This window comes from Chlamydotis macqueenii, chromosome 3 (assembly GCF_036417535.1).
Source record: "Chlamydotis macqueenii isolate bChlMac1 chromosome 3, bChlMac1.mat, whole genome shotgun sequence".
NCBI classification, from domain to species: domain Eukaryota; kingdom Metazoa; phylum Chordata; class Aves; order Otidiformes; family Otididae; genus Chlamydotis; species Chlamydotis macqueenii.
In genome coordinates, this window is record NC_141558.1 from 70,327,748 (window position 1) to 70,349,969 (window position 22,222).

Consider the following 22,222-nt stretch of genomic DNA (forward strand, 5'->3'; position numbering starts at 1 on the left):
GTTCATCACGTGTTGTTTTACGCTGCTGCTTCGCTGTCGAGAGAACTCCTCGCATTCCTCCCCTGCTCCATTGTGGGATCCCTCCCACGGGCCACAGTCCTTCATGAAACTGCTCCGGCATGGGTCATCTCTTCCACGGGGGGCAGTCCCTCCAGAACAGCTGCCCCAGCGCAAGCCCTCCATGGGCCACAGCCTCCTTCAGGCCTCCACCTGCCCCAGCATGTGGACCTCCACGAACTGCAGGTGGATCTCTGCCCCTCCGTGGACCTCCATGGGCTGCAGAGGGACAACCTGCTCCACCATGGTCATCACCACAGGCTGCAGGGGAATCTCTGCCAGGAGCCGCATTACTCCTCCCCCTCCTTCTTCACTGACCTTGGTGTCTGCAGCCGTTCCTCTCACAAGAAAAATTCTTCACAACAGGCTGGCAGACGCCTCTCAGGATCTTTTTACATCTCATTCACTTCTTACCTCTTCTCCACTTCTTGCAGCGGGGCTGGGCCAAGTCAGGCCCAGTTGCTGCCCGGCAGGAGGCCAGAGGGTGAGGTCTGCAAGGCCCACAAGGCTCGCGCCTGCCCCTTTCTGCCCCTGCTCAGCTTCTTCACATCTTCTCTCATTTTTTTTTCTGTTTTCCCCCTCCTAAATATGTTATTGCAGAGGCATTAACAGGGAACATTCTGCTACCAATTGGCTCGGCCTTGGCCAGCAGCGGGTCCACCCTAGGCCCGGACAAGTCCACTGAACAAAGAGGAGCGAGTTCTAGCAGTTTCCTACAGAAGCCACCACCTGAGTCCCCACCTCACTAAACAAACCAGAACAGAACTAATGAAAAAAGAATTTGATTCCTTCACTCAGACCTTCAGTTTTTCTTTCTTTCAAAACTCTGCCACTATATGGAGGGTTCTATGAACATAGATGAGGCTGCTGTGTTTTCGGATTGCTCTTTACAGATGCACCAACATCTGCAGCTTTCAGCTCTTCCTCTCTGTTCTCATCTCTTCTCCCCTTTGAGCTTCCAAACCTTTGCATGGTGAGGGACTGGCACATCCCTTCCTCACTCTGTTTCCTGAATCTCCCATTCAGAAGTGCTTTATTGGTCCACATTATTTTAGACAGAAGGAAGAAATTCTGTACTGAGAGGGTGGTGAGGCACTGGAACAGGTTGCCCAGGGAAGCTGTGGATGCCCCATCCCTGGAAGTGTTCAAGGCCAGGTTGGATGGGGCTTTGAGTGACCCGGTCGAGCAGAAGGTGTCCCTGCCCAGGGCAGGAGGGTTGGAATAGATGATCTTCAAGGTGCTTTCCAACCCAAACCATTCTGTGATTCTATGATATAAGGCAAAGCCTTCACTTCTCAAAAGAGGGAAAAAAGACATTTAGAAAACATCTATATATTAAAAAACTCTACCTTGTGCCACGATGCCTGCCCACAGCTTGCCTCGCCCAGCTTCTGTAGGATACCCCCCAGACCACTCGCTGCCCAGCACCCCGTGTGTCAGCCAGCACCCCCTGCAAGGTCGCACAGCCCCCTGCCCCGAGCCCCTCTCCTGCACCTCCCCACGGGTGCCCCAAGGTGCTGGGAGGCGGTCGGATGGCACCGCTCACCTCGTCACATCAGTCCGTTGCACAGGGGAGGACAGGGGACTGCAGACAAGATGCATCTCATGAAAGGGAAAGAAAATTTCAGCACAGCTGGGGAGATTTCTGCTGTCAGGAGACTGGGGTTGTGAGCTTGACCTGGGCATCTCAGGCATGTGCCACCGCACCAGCAGCTACCAGAGACTTGTAAAGGGGTCACCTGGTAGCTTGGCACCTGCGATGTACACCGGCACGTACAGCGAGCTGCACATCCTCCGATACCGCATATCCTCCGGGTGAGCAGGTCCTGATCTCTCAATTCTCTGCTTCCAGAGTCAAAACATCCAATCCTATGGCCTCAATGCTTCCAAAGCCCATCCCTTACTTTGTCAGTAAATATAAATATATATATATATGTATGCACATCTCTTACTTTCTAAGTACGTATATAAATACATTATTTTCCTTTTGACAGTTACAAATTGCATTCACACGAGGCTTTTATTTCTTTCGTATGTATGCAAACTTCTTAGGGAAGATGAGCTCAAGATAAAAATCTTTTCAAAAATACTTCCTTTTATTTTTTATTATTTTTTAAAAGCCTACGTCAAGATATGCTATGTACAGCTGAAGCTCTAAACATTGTCAGGTAAATCGCGTTCTTCAAACAGACAGAATAAAACCAAAGCCACTGCCATGTCCACCTTTGCCTCCACCTGTCCCACTCAGCGCCTCTCTGTCAGCTTCCTGGGACACACCAAGCCTTCACCCGATGTTCACGTCCAAAATCTCGCAGAGGTTTTCCGCCAAATGTGGGAAGTGCCTGGCGGCATGCTTCTTCAGCCTGGAGCACATAAATTGGTAGAGGCTCTTTGCAAGTTTGGTGACCACAGCCCCGACATTACCATTTCGGAGAGGCAGGATGCTGTTTCCCAGGAAGAACCAGAGCACAGGCAGGGCGTAGCGCTTGACGGCTTTTGGTTTCTGGGGATGAACTGATGTCACAAGCACTGCCGGGCGAGAGAGAAAAGCTTCTTAACAACCTTGATGCAAACAAGTACCTACCTTTAGTTTTGGTTCTCAGAAGCCTTCTCTGGCTAGTATCAGCAAGCTCAAAGAGCCTGCTGATCCAGAAACAGGCAACGGAGGCTGTCTCTGCATCAGAGGCCTTGTACCCGTGATAGGCCCAGCAAAGTCAATCATACACTTTTTGTAAGTCATTTCACTACCCACTTCTGCATTACAAATGATAAAAATGTCAAATTGCTGTTGATTTCCATTAAGATGTTGTCTAAAGCAGCTGCTGAAGATTTTGAAATGCAGCTTAGAGAGGGAATTGAAAGACTTCTCAGAAAAAAACAGGATTACTCTGTTGTGACCTTTGATGACAAATGCCAAAAGTCGAATCTGGCAGTTCCCTTGGCGCAGTGGCACACAGCAAACAGCAGTACTGTACCACACTGCAAATCTCCAGCCCACAAAACACGTGTGCTGCTTGATAGCTTCATGAGAAACATCAGTGACAAACTGATGTCTTTGGCAGAATGGTCTGATTTGAGTATTTTTTCCTCTCATGCTTGGTGGCCTCTAATGAGCAGCTCTTTCAGACTTCAGGATGTCTTGGATAATTACCCAGACCCGATTGCCATGGCACGTGAGCTTCTCACAGGTTTAACGGCACTTACCCTCACAATGTTCCCTGAAAAGGGGAACAGAGACAGAAAAATCTTACACAGGAGGCTGAAATTTAACCAAACAGCCAAGTGTTCCCTCTCATTCTCTCTGAAGGCTGCTCTCAGCTCATTTTCAGAACTCAGCAATATTAAATACAAACAAAAATTAACTACCAATAGGCTCCTTGCATGGCAGATTTTGCTGAGAGACCAAAATCTGAAATGGTCTGAAGACAATGTTCTTATTTTCTTTCAGTGGAAATGTTATGCAGGAACCGTTTAAAATTCTGTCATGCAAGGACCTTCATTTCCTCCACGCTGCTCATCTAGCATCAGTCACCCAGATTTAAACAGCTCCTGAAAGTACCTAAAACCAATTCTGGCAAGCAGGGAAAGGGTGAGGGGACCTAACAGGAAAAGAAGAATCCTGTGATGACAAAACAAACTGATCCTCAGGAATACGTGTAGCCACAATTTTTTCTGAAAGATGGTTGTTGGCTGTAGAAAAGGGACCTCCTACAGACCTCCATGACCCTTCCTGTACTGTCCTTCAAAGAGAGAGGAGCCAGCCAGGGTATTTTTGGCCTCTCTCTTTCCCGGAGGCGGCTCCTGAGATGTCCCAGTGAGGGCTCAGCGCTGGAGCTTAAGCACCATTCTCATCTCACATGCTGCACACCTCCACAGCAGCCGGGCAAGCCCCTGCGAAACACACCTAGAACGTGTATTTTGCAGGAGGGACAAGCTCAGGACGTTCTGGTGTTCGATGATCTACTGCACTCTCTATTCAGCGGCATTTCCCCTAAATATTCCCTCTGAAGACTTTTTGACTTGAAGTGGAGGTTAGCTGGAGCAGGCAATACCTGAGAGATGTTCTGTGACATCCAGCAGAGCTTGGCCACTGAGGAAAGGCACTTGGTAGGCAAATGCTTGCAGCAGCAATGTGTTATCTGAAAGAGAAGCATTTATTTCTGCTCACTCTTCTGAGGTTATAAGGAAAAACAAAAAGGAGGAAGGGAAAGGGCAGGGGTAACTGCATTTTGTAACAGAAATTTCTGCCCCTTTACTCTGAGTTACTTGAGAGGATTTAAATTCAAAAAGAAAAGCTCTCATTTCACATTTGCAAATCCACAGTTGACTGCTGTACAAGGAGCTCTGTTAAACATTTCACATCAGGGCCCTCAAAATTTAAATCACATGTAAGCAGTGAAAAGGTTTTGCATCCTGGAGCTTTGCAGGAGTGACCGCCTCCCTCCTCAGAGGCAAAGGGTGAGAAGGCTCAAAAGTCCACACATCCCTTCACACTTTAAGGATAAGCTGGTGTTAAACCTTTAAGTTACCTGTTGGGATCTAGGGACAAGACTCCAAGCTACTCTTACAAGAGAGAATTACTGCTCATTGCCAAGACCATCCGCTCTCAGGGGCTCTTGTAACATCTCTGACATCAGATCTTGGCAGAGAGAATGGAAAACCAACTGATTTCCCAATACACGACTGTCATATGTGTTTTAGTTTTTCGTATGCTGCCTGTGGTTGATCTGGGGTCTTGTTTTAGTTTACAGACTGTTACCTGGACTGGTCTGCAAGTCTCCAGTCTTTCTGCTTTGGAAAGCCAAGCAAAGCTTTTCTTGGAGGCAGAATGCGCGTGGGATGCGCTACGGTACCTGCGGTGTCACCTGGAGTGGCACCGAGAAAGCAGGTAACCTGCTGCTTTGTGAACGACTGCAGAGCCAAGTCCCAAAGCGGTTGTAAGCAGCGCTGTGCTATTAAGTGCTCCCTGTGGCATGAGATGTAAAAAGGAAGTCCCTCATCATCTTCTTGCAAGTGTGTAGCAAAGAATTGATCCTGCTACCCCAGTTAAGCTTCTGCTTTGGTAACCACACTCTTCTCATTCACCTTTTTAAACAGACACTTCACTTTTTGCCTCACACTCTTGCAGTATTGGCAGACGCTGTTTCCCACTTGCTGTTCCTCCCCAGAGAGGCACCTTACAGCTTAAAAAACAAACACCCTGAGAGCTGGAAATGTTGAAGGAGCACAAAATGTTAATGAATTGTTGATATCAGTATCTGCAGAGATTTTCAGGGGGACACCTGAGTTTTGGGTGGGTGAGGGGGGACTGTTTCTTTGCTTGGTTTTTAGGAATTTAAGTACATAGGAACTACTCATCTGTCACATTAAGATTTTCAAATCTTATCTTTTCAAATCTTTTCTTCCCGCACGACATCCTTCTCTCTGAATTAGAGAGACATGGGTTTGATGGACGGACCACTCGGTGGATAAGGAGTTGTCTGGATGGCCGCACTCAGAGAGTGGTGGTCAATGGCTCAATGTCCATGTGGAGACCGGTCATGAGTGGCATCCGTCAGGGGTCCGTGCTGGGCCCGGCCCTGTTCAACATCTTTGTCGGCGACATGGACAGTGGGATAGAGTGCACCCTCAGCAAGTTCGCCGATGACACCAAGTTGTGTGGTGCCGTCGACACGCTGGAAGGGAGGGATGCCATCCAGAGGGACCTTGACAGGCTGGAGAGGGGGGCCCGTGCCAACCTCATGAAGTTCAACCAGGACAAGTGCAAGGTCCTGCACCTGGGTCATGGCAATCCCAGGCACAAATACAGGCTGGGCAGAGAATGGATTGAGAGCAGCCCTGAGGAGGACTTGGGAGTGCTGGTGGACGAGAAGCTCAACATGAGCCGGCAATGGGCCCTTGTGGCCCAGAAGGCCAACCGCATCCTGGGTTGCATCAAGAGAAGCATGGTCAGCAGGTCGAGGGAGGTGATTCTCCCCCTCTACTCTGCCCTGGTGAGACCCCACGTGGAGTACTGTGTCCAGTTCTGGAGCCCCCAACACAAGAAGGACATGGACTAGTTGGAGAAGGTCCAGAGGAGGGCCACAAAGATGATATAAGGGCTGGAGCACCTCTCTTATGAGGACAGGCTGAGAGAGCTGGGAGGAGGCTCCGGGGAGACCTGATAGCGGTCTTCCAGTACCTCAAGGGGGCCTACAAGAAAGATGGGGAGAGGCGGTTCAGTAGGGCCTGTTGCGATAGGACAAGGGGTAATGGTTTTAAAATAGAGGGGGGTAGATTTAGATTGGATATTAGGAAAAAATTTTTTACAATGCGAGTTATAGAACACTGGAACAGGTTGCCCAGAGAGGTGGTGGATGCCCCATCCCTGGAAACGTTCAAGGCCAGGCTGAGGCTCTGAGCAACCTGATCTAGTTGGGGATGTCCTTGCTTCTTGCAGGGGTGTTGGACTAGATGGCCTTTGAAGGTCCCTTCCAACCTTAACCATTCTGTGATTCTATGATTCTATGAAATGCCCTGTGCACGTTTTGCTCATGCATTCTTCCAGTAGAGCCTTTCTTCCCCCACTAAAGCCCTGTATCCTGACTTCTGAAATATTTGTGATTCACTTGCCTGTTTGAATTTTTGCAAACGCCCATAAAAATGAGCAGAACCAAAAAACCATGTCCCACCTTGTCTGCTTGAACCTGTCCCTAGGTAAAGTCAGTGTGATGAGAGGCAGATGTGCCTCGCTCCTGTTCTGCCATCTGCCAGCATGGAAATAATAACGTAGAGTGTTCCGGGAAGCTGTTCTGCAGAAGTTCTGATGGGCCAGCGTCCCTTCACACCAAAAGCAAAGTAGTTCATTGGGGAAGTCAAATTGGGCCCAAACAACCTCCAGAAATCCCTTTGTCCCTGAACTCTAGCAAAGTTGTACTCCAGGTTGTATTGTTCAGCTCCTTCTGTACCAAAGCAGACAAGCAGCACAGAGCCAAAGGCTCCTGGGGCTTTGGGAAATGCTGGCACGCATTCAAGCCTGCCTGGGAACTCACACATAAGGACTGCACCACCGCAGCTTCTGGTTACCCAGCTCACCAGTTACAGTCGGCAGGAATTCAGGTCCTTTGACAGACAACATAAATGACACAGGTAAACTGCAAACCTGGCATCAACCCACCCAGTTGTCTATCCTTGTACTCATTGTTGCGAATCAGTAATATCAACCACAAAGCACAGGTGACAGGAAAAAAGCTCCTTACTATAACCCCATTCTAATTTACTTCCATCCTTTTATTTCCGCTTTTCTGGGTCCCTTATTTTCAGGTTACTGCCTCCAAATCAAGGCAAATTGAAACCTGTGCCAGGTGAGGGGAAGCAGGGAGCTGACATCAGGACAGTATCGCCACATGCTTTCAAGAAATACATACTACTCTCATGCGTACAATCAGTTTCTACAGCCGATCACAAGGGCATAATTCCAAATACACAGACAATACACTGACAGTAGCTGTTAGAAGTGGTTTTGCTGAACTGCAAAGACACCAAAGTAGACTCCTGTAGTATTACCCATGAAGGAAGATGCCACTGTATTGCCAGTCCACAGCATGCAAACATGTAGCTTTTCGACCACAACAAGGGATGTGCTGGAGGTGCACTCTGCAGGGCAGCTGGTCCCAGCCAAAACGAGCCCGAGGATCCCTGAGAGCTTCAGCAAGAGCCTGGTAGGCAGCAGAAGACACAACGTGCAGCAGGCCATATGGTTCAGGACACAGGGCAGATTGGGACCTCACCCCCAATCCTGTATCAGGACCCCTCCCAGCTGCAGGTACGTATTTCACATCAACAGCCATGCTTGGTGCCTCATGCTGAAGCATCTAGAAAAGGGGACAGTGATGGGTTCTATACCCTTGTGGAAGAAGGGAGCCAAGGCATTTGTAACCCCACAGGCAAGGAGACCTCCAAGCTGACTATGGAACAAGCGTTTTGTTCTTCATCTGATCTGTGATATGATCTTTCATAACACCAACTGAGATCCAAATGCAGGATCTCAATCTTTGAATTCAAAAGGACGTTTTCATTTGGGCATTACATGCCTAAACTACTGCCTAAAACTGCAAAACAAGGAACTGACTTCAAAGCTTGCCATATCAGAGTCAGACTACAGAATGAAGCTCAGCAAGAGCAAAGAGCCTGCGCCACGCTTCCTCCCACATTGTTCAAGGACAAAGCACATTCCTTTCATCTTGTTTCACTGGATGTAAACTTGACCGAATGCACTTCTTAGAAATCCAGTTCAATAAAAACCCCCGCTTCTACCAGAGGAAAGAGCGCAGGTTGTAAGGCATCTCTGAGCATGGGCATCCTCAAAGCCAGCACCTCCAGTGCCTGCTGGTTCGCTTTTTTGTTCAAATTCTGAAGCCTCAGGACAAACCCACCAAAAATCTGTTAAGAAAACAAACAACATGAAAGCTGGATCAAAATGTCTTTGTTTCAAGGAGGGATGCAGAAACAGGGATCCCGCAATGCAAAAGATGAACGTAATCCTTTCTGTCAGGTCAGCTCTTGCTAGCACAATTTCAGTTTTTTCCTGTGGCCTACTAACTGTAGTGGTTGCACAACCTCATGCTGGTTTTATTTAGTGGGCAGGGGCTACGGTGGTAGCTGCTATAAGAAGCTGCTAGAAGTTGCTCCCCTTTGTTCAGTGGACTCGGCCGGGCCTAGGGCAGACCTGCTGCTGGCCAAGGCCAAGACAATTAGTGGCAGAATGTTCCCTGATAATGCCTCTGCAGTAACATATTTAAGATGGGGAAAACAGAAAATAAAATGAGAGAAGATGTGAAGCACCTGAGCAGGGGCAGAGCGGGGGAGGCTCGAGCCTTGTGGGCCTTGCAGGCTTCACCCTCTGGCCTCTCCCCGGGCAGCTGACTGGGCCTGACTTGGCCCAGCCCCGCTGCAAGAAGTGGAGAGGAGATGAGATATGAAGAGAACATGAGAGGCGTCTGCCTGAGCCAATTGTGAAGAATTTTTCTTGTGAGAGGAACAGCTGCAGACGCCAGGATCAGCAAAGGAGGGGGAGGAGTAATGCAGCTCCTGGACAAACAAGATCTTCTCCAGCTGTTAGTGAGACTTAAACAAACAGCTCTGCTTCTCTGTACCACTTTTCCCCCAGTGCATTCAAGGCCTGCCGCTGTGGGAAACCAACAAAGTTGCCTCCAGGTTGGCCTCTGTTTTCAAAGGGCTTTATTACTACAAGCATCAATCTCTGAAAATTGGCTCTGGGAAAGAGGTAGGAGGATCACGAGGGAAAAGCCACACTCTAACACGTCTTGAATTGCTTTTGGGGTGTGGAGATGCCAGCCTGCCACAGCAGCAGAGGGAGGACAAACTGAACTCTCTGAAGGATTGAGACACAGGAACTCTGCTCATTGTCAGAGGTGTTGGCTGGTTACTTTCTCCCTCTATTTCCCACTTTGTGTCTCCAGAGAGAATGCCTTTGCTTCACTTTTTTTCATTTCCTTTCTTCCTGGCAATATCCATGCTCCCCCAGCCCCGGGTGAGCAAGCTGAGGCTCTGCTGTAGAGCCCACTGCTGTAATGACAATGGTCACCACTCGCATTAGCATAGTAGGTATCCACTGAACCTGGAAAGGGTGGCGATTTGCTACAGCAGTAACCTGAAGGGCTGAGCAGAAGCTTCCTTTACCCTCCTACAGTAAAGGCACCCTTGTGCCCTGTAACACTGCCCACAACTCCACTGGCCCCATGCGATGTGGATTTGCTGATGTGAGCATGGCAGACAGCTTCTGGATAGCGGGCACCCCTACATATGGGTTATGCTGTGTCACAAAATCTTATCTAGCCCCTCCTGTGGAAAAAGTCCTACAGACTGGTGGAAAGTGCTAGAGACAGGAGTTACACACCGGTCTGCAGTATTGCTAGCCTGCTGGCCCCCCTTAAATCCCAATAAGTTTCTATTAGCATGGATCAAACTAGTCCACCCTCCATTTTTTTTGGTTGTTCTTGAGGCAAGTCCAGTGTGACCTTACAGCTCTTTCTTATTGTATGTGTGAAACGATGCTCCTGCTGCAGCAGCAGTGCTGCGTTCAGTGGGAACAACTCCAGCGTGCTGCGCTGGCTGCAAGAGCAGTGGGTGCGGAGAGAGGCTTGCCGCTGCTGCTGCCGTGTCCATACAGGCATGGGGAGAGCAGCTGCTGGCGTGGAGTTATGCCGACAGTAGACCTCCTCCAGCATTTGGAAAGTGTGACCGTGATTTTGACAAAAATGCTTCGAGGCAGGCCACGTTGATGTTGAGTTTGGGTGTCTCTGCAGTAAAGCAAGCAGGGAATCAACCCCTGTAACAGTGAAGCAGAACAAAGGAGAAGGCTTGGGTAGACAAGTTGCATCCCACAGATACAGTAATCAAAGAAGCCCACAGAATGTTGGGGATATCTAATGCAGAGTGCAAAACTTTTAGTTAGAACACCTGGTGATTAATTGTTTGTGTCCTAGCACTTTCTGTGTTGTGAGGAGAAATTAAAAAATAGCAACAAAAGCCAACCCCACATGGAGTGGGAATGACAGAAACACAGGACTTTCAAACTAGCTTTGGAAAGCATCTGCTCATTAGACACTGTGAACTTCTAGAGAGCCTTGTGGGTTGTCTGCCCTTTGAAAGGAGAGGAACGAAGTCCTGTAGTCGTGCATGGGCAACTAGGGAAACACATGCAAATGTGTAGAACATCCAGGTGTCAAAGTGCTGGAATGGGCTCTTGACCTCACAGGCAGCATTCTGTGAGATCAAATGGAACGTTGCAGAGGCCAGGACTGCAGCTCACTACCGGTGTGTTAGTCTTCTCTGGAGAAGAGCGGTGTGTTTTGTCCTCTCCGTAGCAAAGGCTGCGAATTTCTGTCATTTCTGCTGTCCTTATTTTAAAGCTAACTGCCACGCTCCCAAATTCAAACGCAGATACACAGCACTGCGAGGCGCAAGCACTGATTTGAGCTTGCAGTTTTGTGGCAGCGGTTGGACCACTGAGCAAGAAGGTGAGGATGGAAAGGGGTTGGGTATGCAGTGGTGGCCTCAGCCCAATGGAAGAAAAAGAAATTTCAGGGAAGAATGGTCCTTGGAGCTCAGCCCTCCTGTGCTGGCTCTGTGTCAGAGTAGGTGGCTGAGAAGAGAGCTGCAGCTGATCCTGCCCTCCACCCCTGGTGCGCATGGCATCATCTCTCTATCTTTGGTTCATTATGCTTTCTCCTTTAACAACAGTAGCCAGATCGCTCCTACTGCCAGCCAGGACAGGGACTGTGGCCCACCTGGCCATACATTGGGCATGGTAATGAGATGTGAGGTCTGTCTTGCTGTCCATGGGTGATCTTGCCATGGGTAAATTCCCAGTTCTACCTCTGCTTGCCCTTCAGATCTGACCTTGAGGATGGGATGGTGCTGTAGAAACACTGGCAAGGTGTGCCTGCTTGCTGAGATGTCTTTCTGCTTTGCAGAAATACCAGTAGCACCATGTGGGTCTTTACTGGTAGTCTTCACAGAAGCCAAGGCTGGAAATGGGAATCCGTTTCCCCCTCTTACCAGTGGGGCCTTCAGCTTCTGTCTCCTGGCTTGCTAGCTCAATGCTGTTGGGAAGAATCAAAGTGATGCTGGTTTTACAAAAAAAAAACACAGATGTTCTGAGCGATTAAAAAAAAACCCCTTGAATGCCTCACTCATTTGGTGGGTTGATTGTAAAGGTGTGAGGTCAGCTAACTCACTCCTTCCCTTTTGCCTACAGCTTGTCTTCAGTCCGTATTAACAAGCCAGATGAAGAAGCAGCCGAGTTTCTGGGATGGGGACAGAGCTGGGAAGCCTCCCTACCCAAGGGCCATCTCTCCCCTGGATGGCTGGGTCAGCAAGGCTGGTGTGCAGCACCTCAGTGGTGAGATTGGAGATGAATTCTGCCACCTTTCTCACCGAGCCTTGACCCAGGACCCCCGAGAGAGGGAGCTGAGCAGCGCTGCCCTGGAAACCATTCAGATGCAGAGCAAGCTGAAGATGAGGAGGATGTCTGAGGGTCTGTTGGCCTCACAGAGAGGTAAGGCAGGAGCATTCCTGCTCTCCTGCACGAAGAAGGGTCTTATCCCAGCCTAGAGCGCTGGCGCACCTTCCCAGTGAACACTTCTCCCCTGCACGTGCCCCCCCTGCAATAACCCTCGCTGCTCTCAGTCCCCTGCGTAGCCCTCCTTGTGCTGTAAGGGGTGTACAACCGTGGGGCAGGGAGAGGAGCAGAAGGGTGTACGTGCAGGTGACTTGTTCTGGGTAAGCACAGGTCCGTGGGCTCCCTGTTGTCTGATGGGAGCCCGGGGGACCAGGGTGCTCCTGAAGTGGGTAGATGTTGCTCACTGCCTGCTTCAAGTGGCTGCCAGCAGCAGCCTGGTTCCCTGTGCAGTTACTTACAATTTCCAAGAAATCTGTCCAATGAAATATCTGGCTTCAGGTGCTTTAGGTTTGCAGTGCTGCTTCTGTTACGCTTTGTGTCTCTGCTTTGCAGGCCTGACTGACTGCAGTGACCCTAAGGGGCTTACCCTGAAGCCAGTAGTTTCCTGGTCGGCTTTCCAAAGGCTCCTGGTGCCCTCCAAGCCCCTGCCTCCCATCCAGAGCAGCCTTCCTTCCTCAGAGCCCAGCAGGATGAGCAACGGAGAGCAGGAGCACGGGGAAGATGGCACAGGCTGTGATGACACTGACGGGAATATCAAGGAGTTGATGTCCGAGGGACAAGGATATAAAGTAAGGAAGCCAAGCCAAATCGCGTGTGGTGAATCCTCAGTTTACTTCCTGCAGGCAGAGCTCTGAGGTCTCCTTTCCCTGTGGTGTGAGCCCAGGGACGCAGCTCAGCCAAGGGAAAGCTAAGCTGGACATGGCACTTCAGGCTGCCTTTGGAACAGCGTCTACTGCAGGCTTCATGTCCTGCGCCTATATCAATGAGAGAAGAGGTCTTTAACTCGTTTCTGTGCTCTCCAGTGGCCCCTGCTGTGTTTCATGGCTGAGAACACACCAGCCACCAGGCAGAGCAACTAGACGTGTCTGCTCTGGTTGAGCATATCCTTCTGCAGTTAGCAAAATGCACTTATCACTGAACCATCTGTACATGGCAGACACTGTTGCAGACACACCAGTGCCTTCGTGGCTTTTCATATCAGCTCTGCCTGATTTAGATGGCCCATCCTAGGCCAAGCTGCTCCATCACTTTGACTTTTCTTTTCCTGCTAAGTCTTAGCTAAGAGCACGGCTAAACCTCTTGTGGCATCAAGGGGGAAGGCTGGATGCTCGAGCTGAGCACTGCATTCTGCTCTTTCCAGGCTTCCTGGCTGCCCTTGGATTGCAGTGCTGAGAATGGGAAGAAGTCACTGAGACCGGCTTTGCTTCCCCCTATCCCCAAGTCAGCAAGACCATTGGATGGGGCTCCCGCCAGCGCTGCAGTGCCTCTCCCAAGCTCTCAGCACCTGGTTGTCCAAGAGGCCCTGGAGATGAGGTAAGCCAAGGTGTCTACTTCTCCAAGATGTTGTGCACCTTCTACTTCTTGTCTCGTGAGATTATTTTCCACACTCAGCTCTCCACTGTAGTTATGCAAACTCCTGTGCTGTCACCATCTTGTGGAGCCATGATGATCCAGCACAATGTCAAAAGCAGCATCCTGCTCTCTAAGAATATGTTAGGGCTCTCTGCCAGTTCAGATGCTGCTTCTGTAAGTGTCAGGCGTAACTTCTCTCTGTCTGGGCCTTCATTGCAAAACAAGAGCCCAGAGAAAGCTCCCTTCACAGATAATCCTATGGCTGTCTAACCTTTCCATAGCAGTTAAAACCAAAGGAGGCAAGGTGCTAGAGAGCAGCTCTAGAGCTGTAACTGATGGAAAGCTATTTGCTTGGCTATGCGTGTGGAAATCCAGCCGTCAGCCTTATGTTAGCTGTAACAATAAACAAGGACCCTAGAAATAGAGTTCCAATTTAAAAGCTTCAGCATGGCTTTTAAAGGGCAGTCTCAACATCCCTACGTAGCAGTTGAGTTGGAAAACCCCTTTTTGCTCCTGGAAGAGCTGGGAGGTGTAATATTATTCTCAGGAGACAGCAGTGGTATTGCCAGGTGTAACGAGATACTGTCACCAGCTGAAAGCATGGCCAGGCAAAGTTAGGCTTCTCCAGCAGTATAAACGTAGCTGTCCTCAGCACAGACTTCTGTCTGGCTTACCATGTCTTGCTGATTCAGAAAGGATGCATGTAACAGTGAGAGGCCCTTAGCCTCAACAGGAGAGACAGCAGAACTGGATGGTTAAGCCCAAACAGAAGAATGACTCCTGTGTTTCAGCTGGAGCTTGATGAGCTCTGTGTGACTCCAACAACTGAAACTTTCATGGCAATTAATCAGCTTTGCATGTTGTTGGTTTGATGGGTTGCATTTCCTCCTTCCTCAGAACGACCTTGCTAAGGAAGTGTGCCTCCTTTAATGCTCTCCCCATTTCTCTTTCCATCTCCTCATATATTCTTTTATCCTCAATTTTCTTAAGGCCAAGATCAGGCAGCAGAAGCGAAGAGAAGACCCTTGAATGTCTAGGTAGGTACAGCGCATGGCTGCCCTAAAATGAACATAGGAATGCTGACCCATGGGTGGCACTGTCAAAGTTTGGTCAAAAACCATCCTGTCACTGCTACAGGTTAGAATGAAACCCCTTGGGGAAAATGAATTCTAGCTTCAAGAACACAATGCTGGTTTTGGTTACACTCCAGCAACCCTAAGGTTTGCTTTACTATTCCAGCAAAGAGGGGGAAATGTTGATTCTTACCTCTACAAAGGCTACTAAACATAGCTATCAAAAACCAGGAGTTCTTTTAGGACCTGGGAAAAAGAGGATGTTTCCTAAAATCAAAAGAGATGGGAGCAGAAAAGAACCTTTTTGGCAAGGGCAGTCTCCATCTCTCTGCTCCTCTCTGTCAAGCACAGCTGCTCACCAGAAGCCAAGGGCTGAGGCCTTCATCATGCAGTAGGTGTGAGTCTGATGCCAACAGAGCAATGGCATTTCTGCTGCCAGTGCAATATGGTAGTGCCCCATCTGTTTGCAGAGGTGATGTGTTCCTCGCTGTTCTCCTTCACAATCTGTATCGGTCTCTTATCAGAGCTGGGGACTCTGGAACCCATCTTGCCTGCTCTCCAGCATCGCGCTGTTGGTGGCGAGAAGTCTGACGGACATTTGTGTGAACCTGTGCGTCCGTTAACAGGCCTCCCGCAGAGCCAGGCCAAGAAGATGGATCAGCCTGTGAGCCCCGGCCTTCTGAGCGACGACGACTCAAAGGACAGCAATGGGAGGGTAAGGGTTCAGGGCAGGGGCGAGCAGGTTTCCTTTGCGGTGACTGTTCAGTGCCTAGCACACACTGTCACTGAAAACCCTAATCTTCCCCTCTGTGGGAGCAGATTCTCTTGGGCATGCCTTTGATAGCTGCAGAGCCATTGCTTGAGTATTTTCACTGGTGCAGAGGTCACTGGTTGGGAGGTGGTGCTAAGGTGACGCCAGAAGCATTCTCTGTGTACAACAGCCAATTCAGAGCAGATCTGAACAGCAGAGCAAGTTGCCCATCAGTGAACAGGCGCCAAGGGCGTGCTCGGAAGCCCAGAAGCAAAGATGGCTGGTGATTGCAGATGGGGCTGGAGAATTTCTAGGGCTCTCTTGGTCCTGCGTCAGGGCTTCCTGACACAGAGAAGCAGTATCCTGGACCAGTGGAAGGTTATGGCAATGAAGTGTTACACACCACTGGGTGTAATTGCATGCCAAGGTGAGGAAAGAAGGAGTACTTGTGAAACTGTTGGGATGTATATGGAGCTGCATGGAACACAATGACACTCTAACTCTGTATTCCTGATGAGGTGTTGTGTATGGTTTGTGTATCTCTCCTTATGCTCTATGATGTGTTTCCATTGCAACTAGATCCATGTTGTCTTGTCCAAGTCCCTTCAGAGGAAAATACAGCAGAAGCGAAAGATACTGATGGAGCTTTTGCTCCGAGAGAGGGAGAAAGAGCGAGAAAAGTCCTTGCAGCTCCCTACACAGAGTGTTGACCCTGGAGAAGCAGCCAAAGAAAGTAAGTGGTTGCTGTAGTTGTGGGCCTCTTTGTTCACTACTTCCTCTTTGCATAGTGTTGCAAACGTCTATGTGTCAGTCACAGAATATCACCTCCTCCCCTTCTCCTAGAAAGTCTTTCAGATTGGATAACTCTGTCTTGCAACACTGGGGCTTCAGACTCTCTAACTGAGAGTAGCCTCCAGGAAAGGTGAACGGGTGAGTGCAAAAGAATGCTTTCCAGCCAAGGGACTAACCTGGAAGAAACAAAATGAAGCTATTTCTAATTAAAGCACAAAAGATCCTGCTCACAGGATAGGACAGATTATCCTGCTCACACCACGCCCTGCTGAGCAGCTTTCATTGCAGAGCTGTGCTGGTGCCCTTAGCCACTGCTTACTTTTTAGGCACATGAGCAAGCAGCGTTCCTGACTTCATTGCAGCTGACAGGCTCTGCTTGTACTCCTGCACGTTCTCCCATGAGTCTGGGGGCAATGAAATTAAGAGTCAGCATGCAGCCCAGGGGCATCAGCCAGTCATCTGCATTTTCTCTTGCTGTTACATTGTGAAATACTGGGGTGTATTTACAAGGTGCTTTTTGGTCTCTGCAGGCTTTGCCCCACCACCGGTCAATGGGACAGTTTCCCTTTCCCCCAGCACGAGCAATGCACGCAGGGAGAACACTGGTACTGCCTTGAGGAATCGGGTCAACAGGCCCTCACTGTCCAGCATCCCTGTCAGCAGCCAGGGTGGCAACTCCTCAGGTGAGCCAGCTCAGCCTGTTCCAGTGTTCTATAACTCGCATCGTAAAAAATTTTGTCCTAATTTCCAATCTAAATCTACCCCCCTCTATTTTAAAACCATTACCCCTCGTCCTATTGCAACAGGCCCTACTAAACAGCCTTTCCCCATCTTTCTTGTAGACCCCCTTGAGGTACTGGAAGACCGCTATCAGGTCTCCCCGGAGCCTCCTCTTCTCCAGCCTGAAAAGCCCCAACTCTCTCAGCCTGTCCTCATAAGAGAGGTGCTCCAGCCCTTATATCATCTTTGTGGCCCTCCTCTGGACCTTCTTCAACTGGTCCATGTCCTTCTTGTGTTGGGGGCTCCAGAACTGGACACAGTACTCCAGGTGGGGTCTCACCAGGGCAGAGTAGAGGGGGAGAATCACCTCCCTCGACCTGCTGACCATGCCTCTCTTGATGCAACCCAGGATGCGGTTGGCCTTCTGGGCCACAAGGGCCCATTGCCTGCTCATGTTGAGCTTCTCGCCCACCAGCACTCCCAAGTCCTTCTCCTCAGGGCTGCTCTCAATCCATTCTCTGCCCAGCCTGTATTTGTGCCTGGGATTGCCATGACCCAGGTGCAGGACCTTGCACTTGTCCTGGTTGAACTTCATGAGGTTGGCACGGGCCCACCTCTCCAGCCTGTCAAGGTCCCTCTGGATGGCATCCCTCCCTTCCAGCGTGTCGACGGCACCACACAACTTGGTGTCATCGGCGAACTTGCTGAGGGTGCACTCTATCCCACTGTCCATGTCGCCGACAAAGATGTTGAACAGGGCCGGGCCCAGCACGGACCCCTGAGGGACGCCACTCATGACCGGTCTCCACATGGACATTGAGCCGTTGACCACCACTCTCTGAGTGCGGCCATCCAGCCAACTCCTTATCCACCGAGTGGTCCGTCCATCAAACCCATGTCTCTCTAGTTTAGAGAGAAGGATGTCGTGCGGGACAGTGTCAAAAGCTTTGCACAAGTCCAGGTAGATGACATCAGTTGCTCGTCCCTTGTCCACCGATGCCATCACCCCATCATAGAAAGCCACCAAATTGGTCAGGCACGATCTGCCCTTGGTGAAGCCATGTTGACTGTCACCAATCACCTCCTTGCTCTCCGTGTGCCTTAGTATGGTTTCCAGGAGAATCTGCTCCATGACCTTGCCAGGCACAGAGGTGAGGCTGACCGGCCTGTAGTTACCCGGGTCTTCCTTATTCCCCTTTTTAAAAATTGGGGTTATGTTCCCTCTCTAGTCCTGCTGGGTGGCACTGGCTCCCAGCGAGCATGAGCTCTGCGGCACTATGAATCTGCAAGCTGGCTGCGGTACCTAGATGGACTTGGGAGCTGGCTCTGTGTGTGCAATTTTCAGGTTGATAGCAGGAGCTGGTGCCCAGCTGGGGATGACTGGGAGGTGGCTGGGTGCTGGGGAAAGCAATGAGCCAGACAGCAGGGAAGTCTCTGAACCAATGCCAGTTTGGACCCATGTGCCGTCTTGGCTGGGAGATTGGGTTGCTTGCGGTCTGCTCAGAGGTGGGGTGCTTTCCTGCAGGGTATGCAATGCTGGTGTCTGACCCTCTCCTTACAGCAAACTCGCTGCCAGCCATGGCTCTGGACTTTCTGGAGTGGGGAGAGGAGCCAGAGTGTAGGGACGCCCGGGAAGACAGACCACAGCAAGAGCTGCTCAATGCGCTCACATGGCTCAGCAGCAACGACTGGTAAGAAAGCCCCCTGTTCACTTTCTCTCCCTCTCAGGGTGCAGGTAAGTTAGAACCATCTTTTTCTGGATGGAAGCAGTCTTGAGTTTAGAGATCTGGGGACATCAGGTCACTGGCCCAGGTGGGACTCAGTAGGGATTTCTCTCTGGTCCCACTGCTGGCAGCAGCAGCAGGAGACAGGGTCTCCTCACTGCTTCATCTGGGCCAAAGATGGTTTGTTGATAATCACAATGTCTCCTGAAATGAGACACAGGCAGGAGGAGACTCCACACATTTCAGGTGATAGCAGTTGTCTTCTTCATTTCTGGGTCAGCACACACTCACTAGGGCTCCATTCACACTGGGATAACCATGAAAAATCTGCTCTCTAGGGATGGCAAAGAGGGGACATGCCCTAGTAAGAGCCAGGCGGGACTGTATCTCAAGGACAGGGGACAGGCAGGGTGCAAGAAACAGAACAGAGGCACAGAGCCTCCCAGCTTCTATGAAGCAGCGACACACGGACTGCATGTGCCAGGGATTTCGGAAAGGCTTTCATGTTTAATGGCCACAGACTAACACACCCACTCTGAAACCATCTAGTTGCCTTCTACACTTCTGTACGCTTTTGACCACCACAGCATCCTGTGGAAATGAGTTCTGCATTTTAATTGAGTGCTGTATGTGAAACACTTCCCTTTGTTTGAGCCAACACCCTGGTAATTTCAGAGGGTGCTGCCTAGTCCTTGGCTTGTGAGAAAAATGAATGTTTTGCCTTTCAGGAAGCAGAAGATGAAGGGACTCTTAAGCATCAGACGCCTGGCTATCTGCCACTCCAAAGTCCTTCTCTGTAGACTTCGTCATGTTTCCTTGGCAGTTACCAAAGAGGTAAGACATTGTGTTTAAGGGTGTCCCACGTACCTCGTGCATGGGGCGTAGTCAGTATGTCCTTGTTTGTTCACATGCATGCTCTGTGCGAGCCACTAATGAGGTGATTTGTCACAGCCCAAACCTCTGCCCAAGCTGTAATTAAACAATACAGTTTTTGTCTCCCAGCTTCCTCCTGCTTCCTCCTCAGCATCCTGGGAGATTGACTGCAGGTATTTATTTTCTAGTGGTTCCTGATGATGTCTTCTTCTTCTTCCTTTCTTGGCAATTTACCCTTTCCATTGATCTGTTGCGTTGCAGCAACTGGGTGCTTGAAGCTGCCTGGCTGTGGGGTTTGCAGGGCGGTCACACACAGCTTCACGATCTCCTCACTCAATTGACAGAGAGGTCTCAACCTGAGCTCCCTAATAACATCTGTGGCTCTGTTTCCAACCCGGCACTCGTCTGTGACCTGAACCAGCTGCCTTGTATTCTTATTACACAACAGCCAAATAGATTAAATTTTCCTTTTCTTGCAGAAGACAGAAGACTCAGCTCATTTCCATGAAAACCAGGCCTTCTAGGCAACATTTAATGATCTTGGAGGCTTGAATGGCGCTGTGCTGCTGGACCCTTCAAACCTTCCTCTTTAGATATGCAGGACTCGGGTTCTCCCCCTCTGAGGTCTGGGTTAGGAGAAGCCCTTTCATATTAGCTCATCTGATTTTTGTATCACTTTTGTATTTCTGTCAGAAATTTCCTCTTCTCTGCTCTACACACTCACGTGCAGAGACTTCTTTCAGCTGTCACTTCGCTCCAGTCCCAGATTTTGCTTTCACAACCCTTCTAGCACTTCTGCTGTTCCTTTTTATTAACAGGCACCAACCGAGTCTGGCTGGAAGAAGCACTGGTCTGTCCTTCAAAGTCCTTCCTTTCCAGTGAAGCACACGATCTCAGATGCTTCTTCCTTCTCCTTGTGGGAGAGCCTTTTGGAAGCAGGGATCACTCTAGAGCAGCACTGAATGCTGTAAAAGCCCACTGATCACAGCTGTAATTGCATGGGATCTCCAGGATCCTTCAGTGCCTTGAGTCCGACAGCTAGGCTTCTCTGGAGTAGACGCAGCAGCAGAGGGGCTCCTGCTGCAATTTAGGCTGTAGACTTGGGCCCCTACTTTCTCTTTCCTGGTTGAGAGCTTCAAACTGCCAGGGCTGCATTTTTGGACAGCAGCAAAGCACTACTTTTCCTCTACCCTGTCCTATTGAATTGTGCCTTTAGAGTTTAAAAACAGCCCTCCCTTTAATTGGTTGGTTTGTTTGTTTTTAATGAAAGGGCCTAAAATCAAGGCAGTGCACATTATGGGCTAAGTAGCACACATTGTTCTAGGTGAAACTGTATTTTTTAGGCCTGTATTCTCATTAAAATTGGATTGTAAAAGTGGGCCTGAGGCCAGAGAAGAAGGTGGTGTCAGAGCAAGTGTGTTTCTGTACTTGTGCTCTTCTGCTCTTCCTGTGCTCTTATGTTCCACCTGGACACAGTGAGAAGTCCTGTTGTTTCCTGGGGCTTTTGTCTAGGAGAGCTGATTTTCTTTACCAGGTGGTTATTACATTTCCCCTCATGACTTCCCCAGGTGAACAACCTCCGCTCAAAGGTGTCTCGCTGTGCAATCATCACTCTTGGAGAGCTCTTCCGGACCTTGAAGAAGCACATGGACCAGGAGGTGGATGAAGCTGCTCAGGTCTTGCTCCAGAAGATGGGGGACTCCAGCGAGTTCATTCAGAAAGCAGCCGATCGATGCCTGGAGATCATGGTGGGGAGCGTGACTCCGGCACGAGCAATGCATGCTCTCATGGCTACTGGAGTTCGGTAGGTCATTCTTTTCTTTGTGATATCCTTCACCTTGAATTGTGTGGGTAGGGGGAAGGGATGGGAGGCAGAAGGGGAATGATGGGAGGGAAGGGTCCTTTCTCCTGCATCTTCTGTGGCCTCAGTGATTAGATTCTCTAATCAACCTTCCTCTCTACCTCTTGTCATCTGCTTCTGCCCTACTGCAGCCTATTTGTTCTCCCAGTCTGTCAGTGCTGCCTAGAGGTGAATGAAGTGAGGTTCCTTCAAAGGGTGATGACAGAGCCTTGTGGCTTTGTGGGAAGAGCGACAGTGGTAATTCCAGCAGTGAGCTCCCTTTGCTAATTCACAACACTAACCACAGAGGTGCTGGGGAAAAGCATGCATCATAATTATGCCATTAACTTGAGAATTAAGAAGGCTAACTGCTGGGACATGGAGCATGTTGAGGAGAAACCACTCAGTGTAGCAGAGCCCGCTCAGGAGGCATAGCTCCTGCTGAGTCTGTCTGACCATTGTGTCCTTAGAGCTCCCCTTTCTCTTCACATTGACGCGGCATGTTAGCCTTGTGATGGTGAGCCACTTTTCAGGTGCCTTCACAGGCCGACACCTGTGGGATACCTGAGGTAAATGCTGCCTTAAAATGTTAGTGCTGTGCCTCACAGTTTCAAATAGGCACCCTCTAGAACGGATAACCTGGCTAAAACGACCGCTACGCTTTCTTCAGCTTTGGAGAAGGGGAAAACATTCAAACGTACCTCTTGGCGAGCCTCAAAGAACAAACTGGCTGCATTGCTGGATATTCTGCAGCTTCATGCTCCACAGGGCTTTTCCACCAATTTGTTTTTTTCTGGCATCTACAGATTTGGAGACAAAATGGGTTGAATAAGCCCCAATCCTGCTGCAGTTGTG

The 22,222-nt window shown here is 49.7% G+C and overlaps 1 protein-coding gene across 1 annotated transcript in view; it reads left to right on the forward strand.

Annotated features, from left to right (window-relative positions):
* The first annotated feature begins 1,816 nt into the window (after positions 1 to 1,816).
* Positions 1,817 to 22,222, forward strand: part of LOC147601297 (TOG array regulator of axonemal microtubules protein 2-like) — a 33,058-nt gene continuing 12,652 nt past the window's right edge. The window contains exons 1-10 of the mRNA XM_086743349.1: positions 1,817 to 1,872; positions 7,360 to 7,400; positions 10,971 to 11,078; positions 11,819 to 12,118; positions 15,192 to 15,382; positions 15,998 to 16,151; positions 16,741 to 16,893; positions 18,492 to 18,621; positions 19,383 to 19,488; positions 21,096 to 21,331. Coding sequence (XP_086599475.1) covers positions 1,817 to 1,872; positions 7,360 to 7,400; positions 10,971 to 11,078; positions 11,819 to 12,118; positions 15,192 to 15,382; positions 15,998 to 16,151; positions 16,741 to 16,893; positions 18,492 to 18,621; positions 19,383 to 19,488; positions 21,096 to 21,331 — 1,475 coding nt within the window. The remainder of the gene's footprint in view (positions 1,873 to 7,359; positions 7,401 to 10,970; positions 11,079 to 11,818; positions 12,119 to 15,191; positions 15,383 to 15,997; positions 16,152 to 16,740; positions 16,894 to 18,491; positions 18,622 to 19,382; positions 19,489 to 21,095; positions 21,332 to 22,222) is intronic.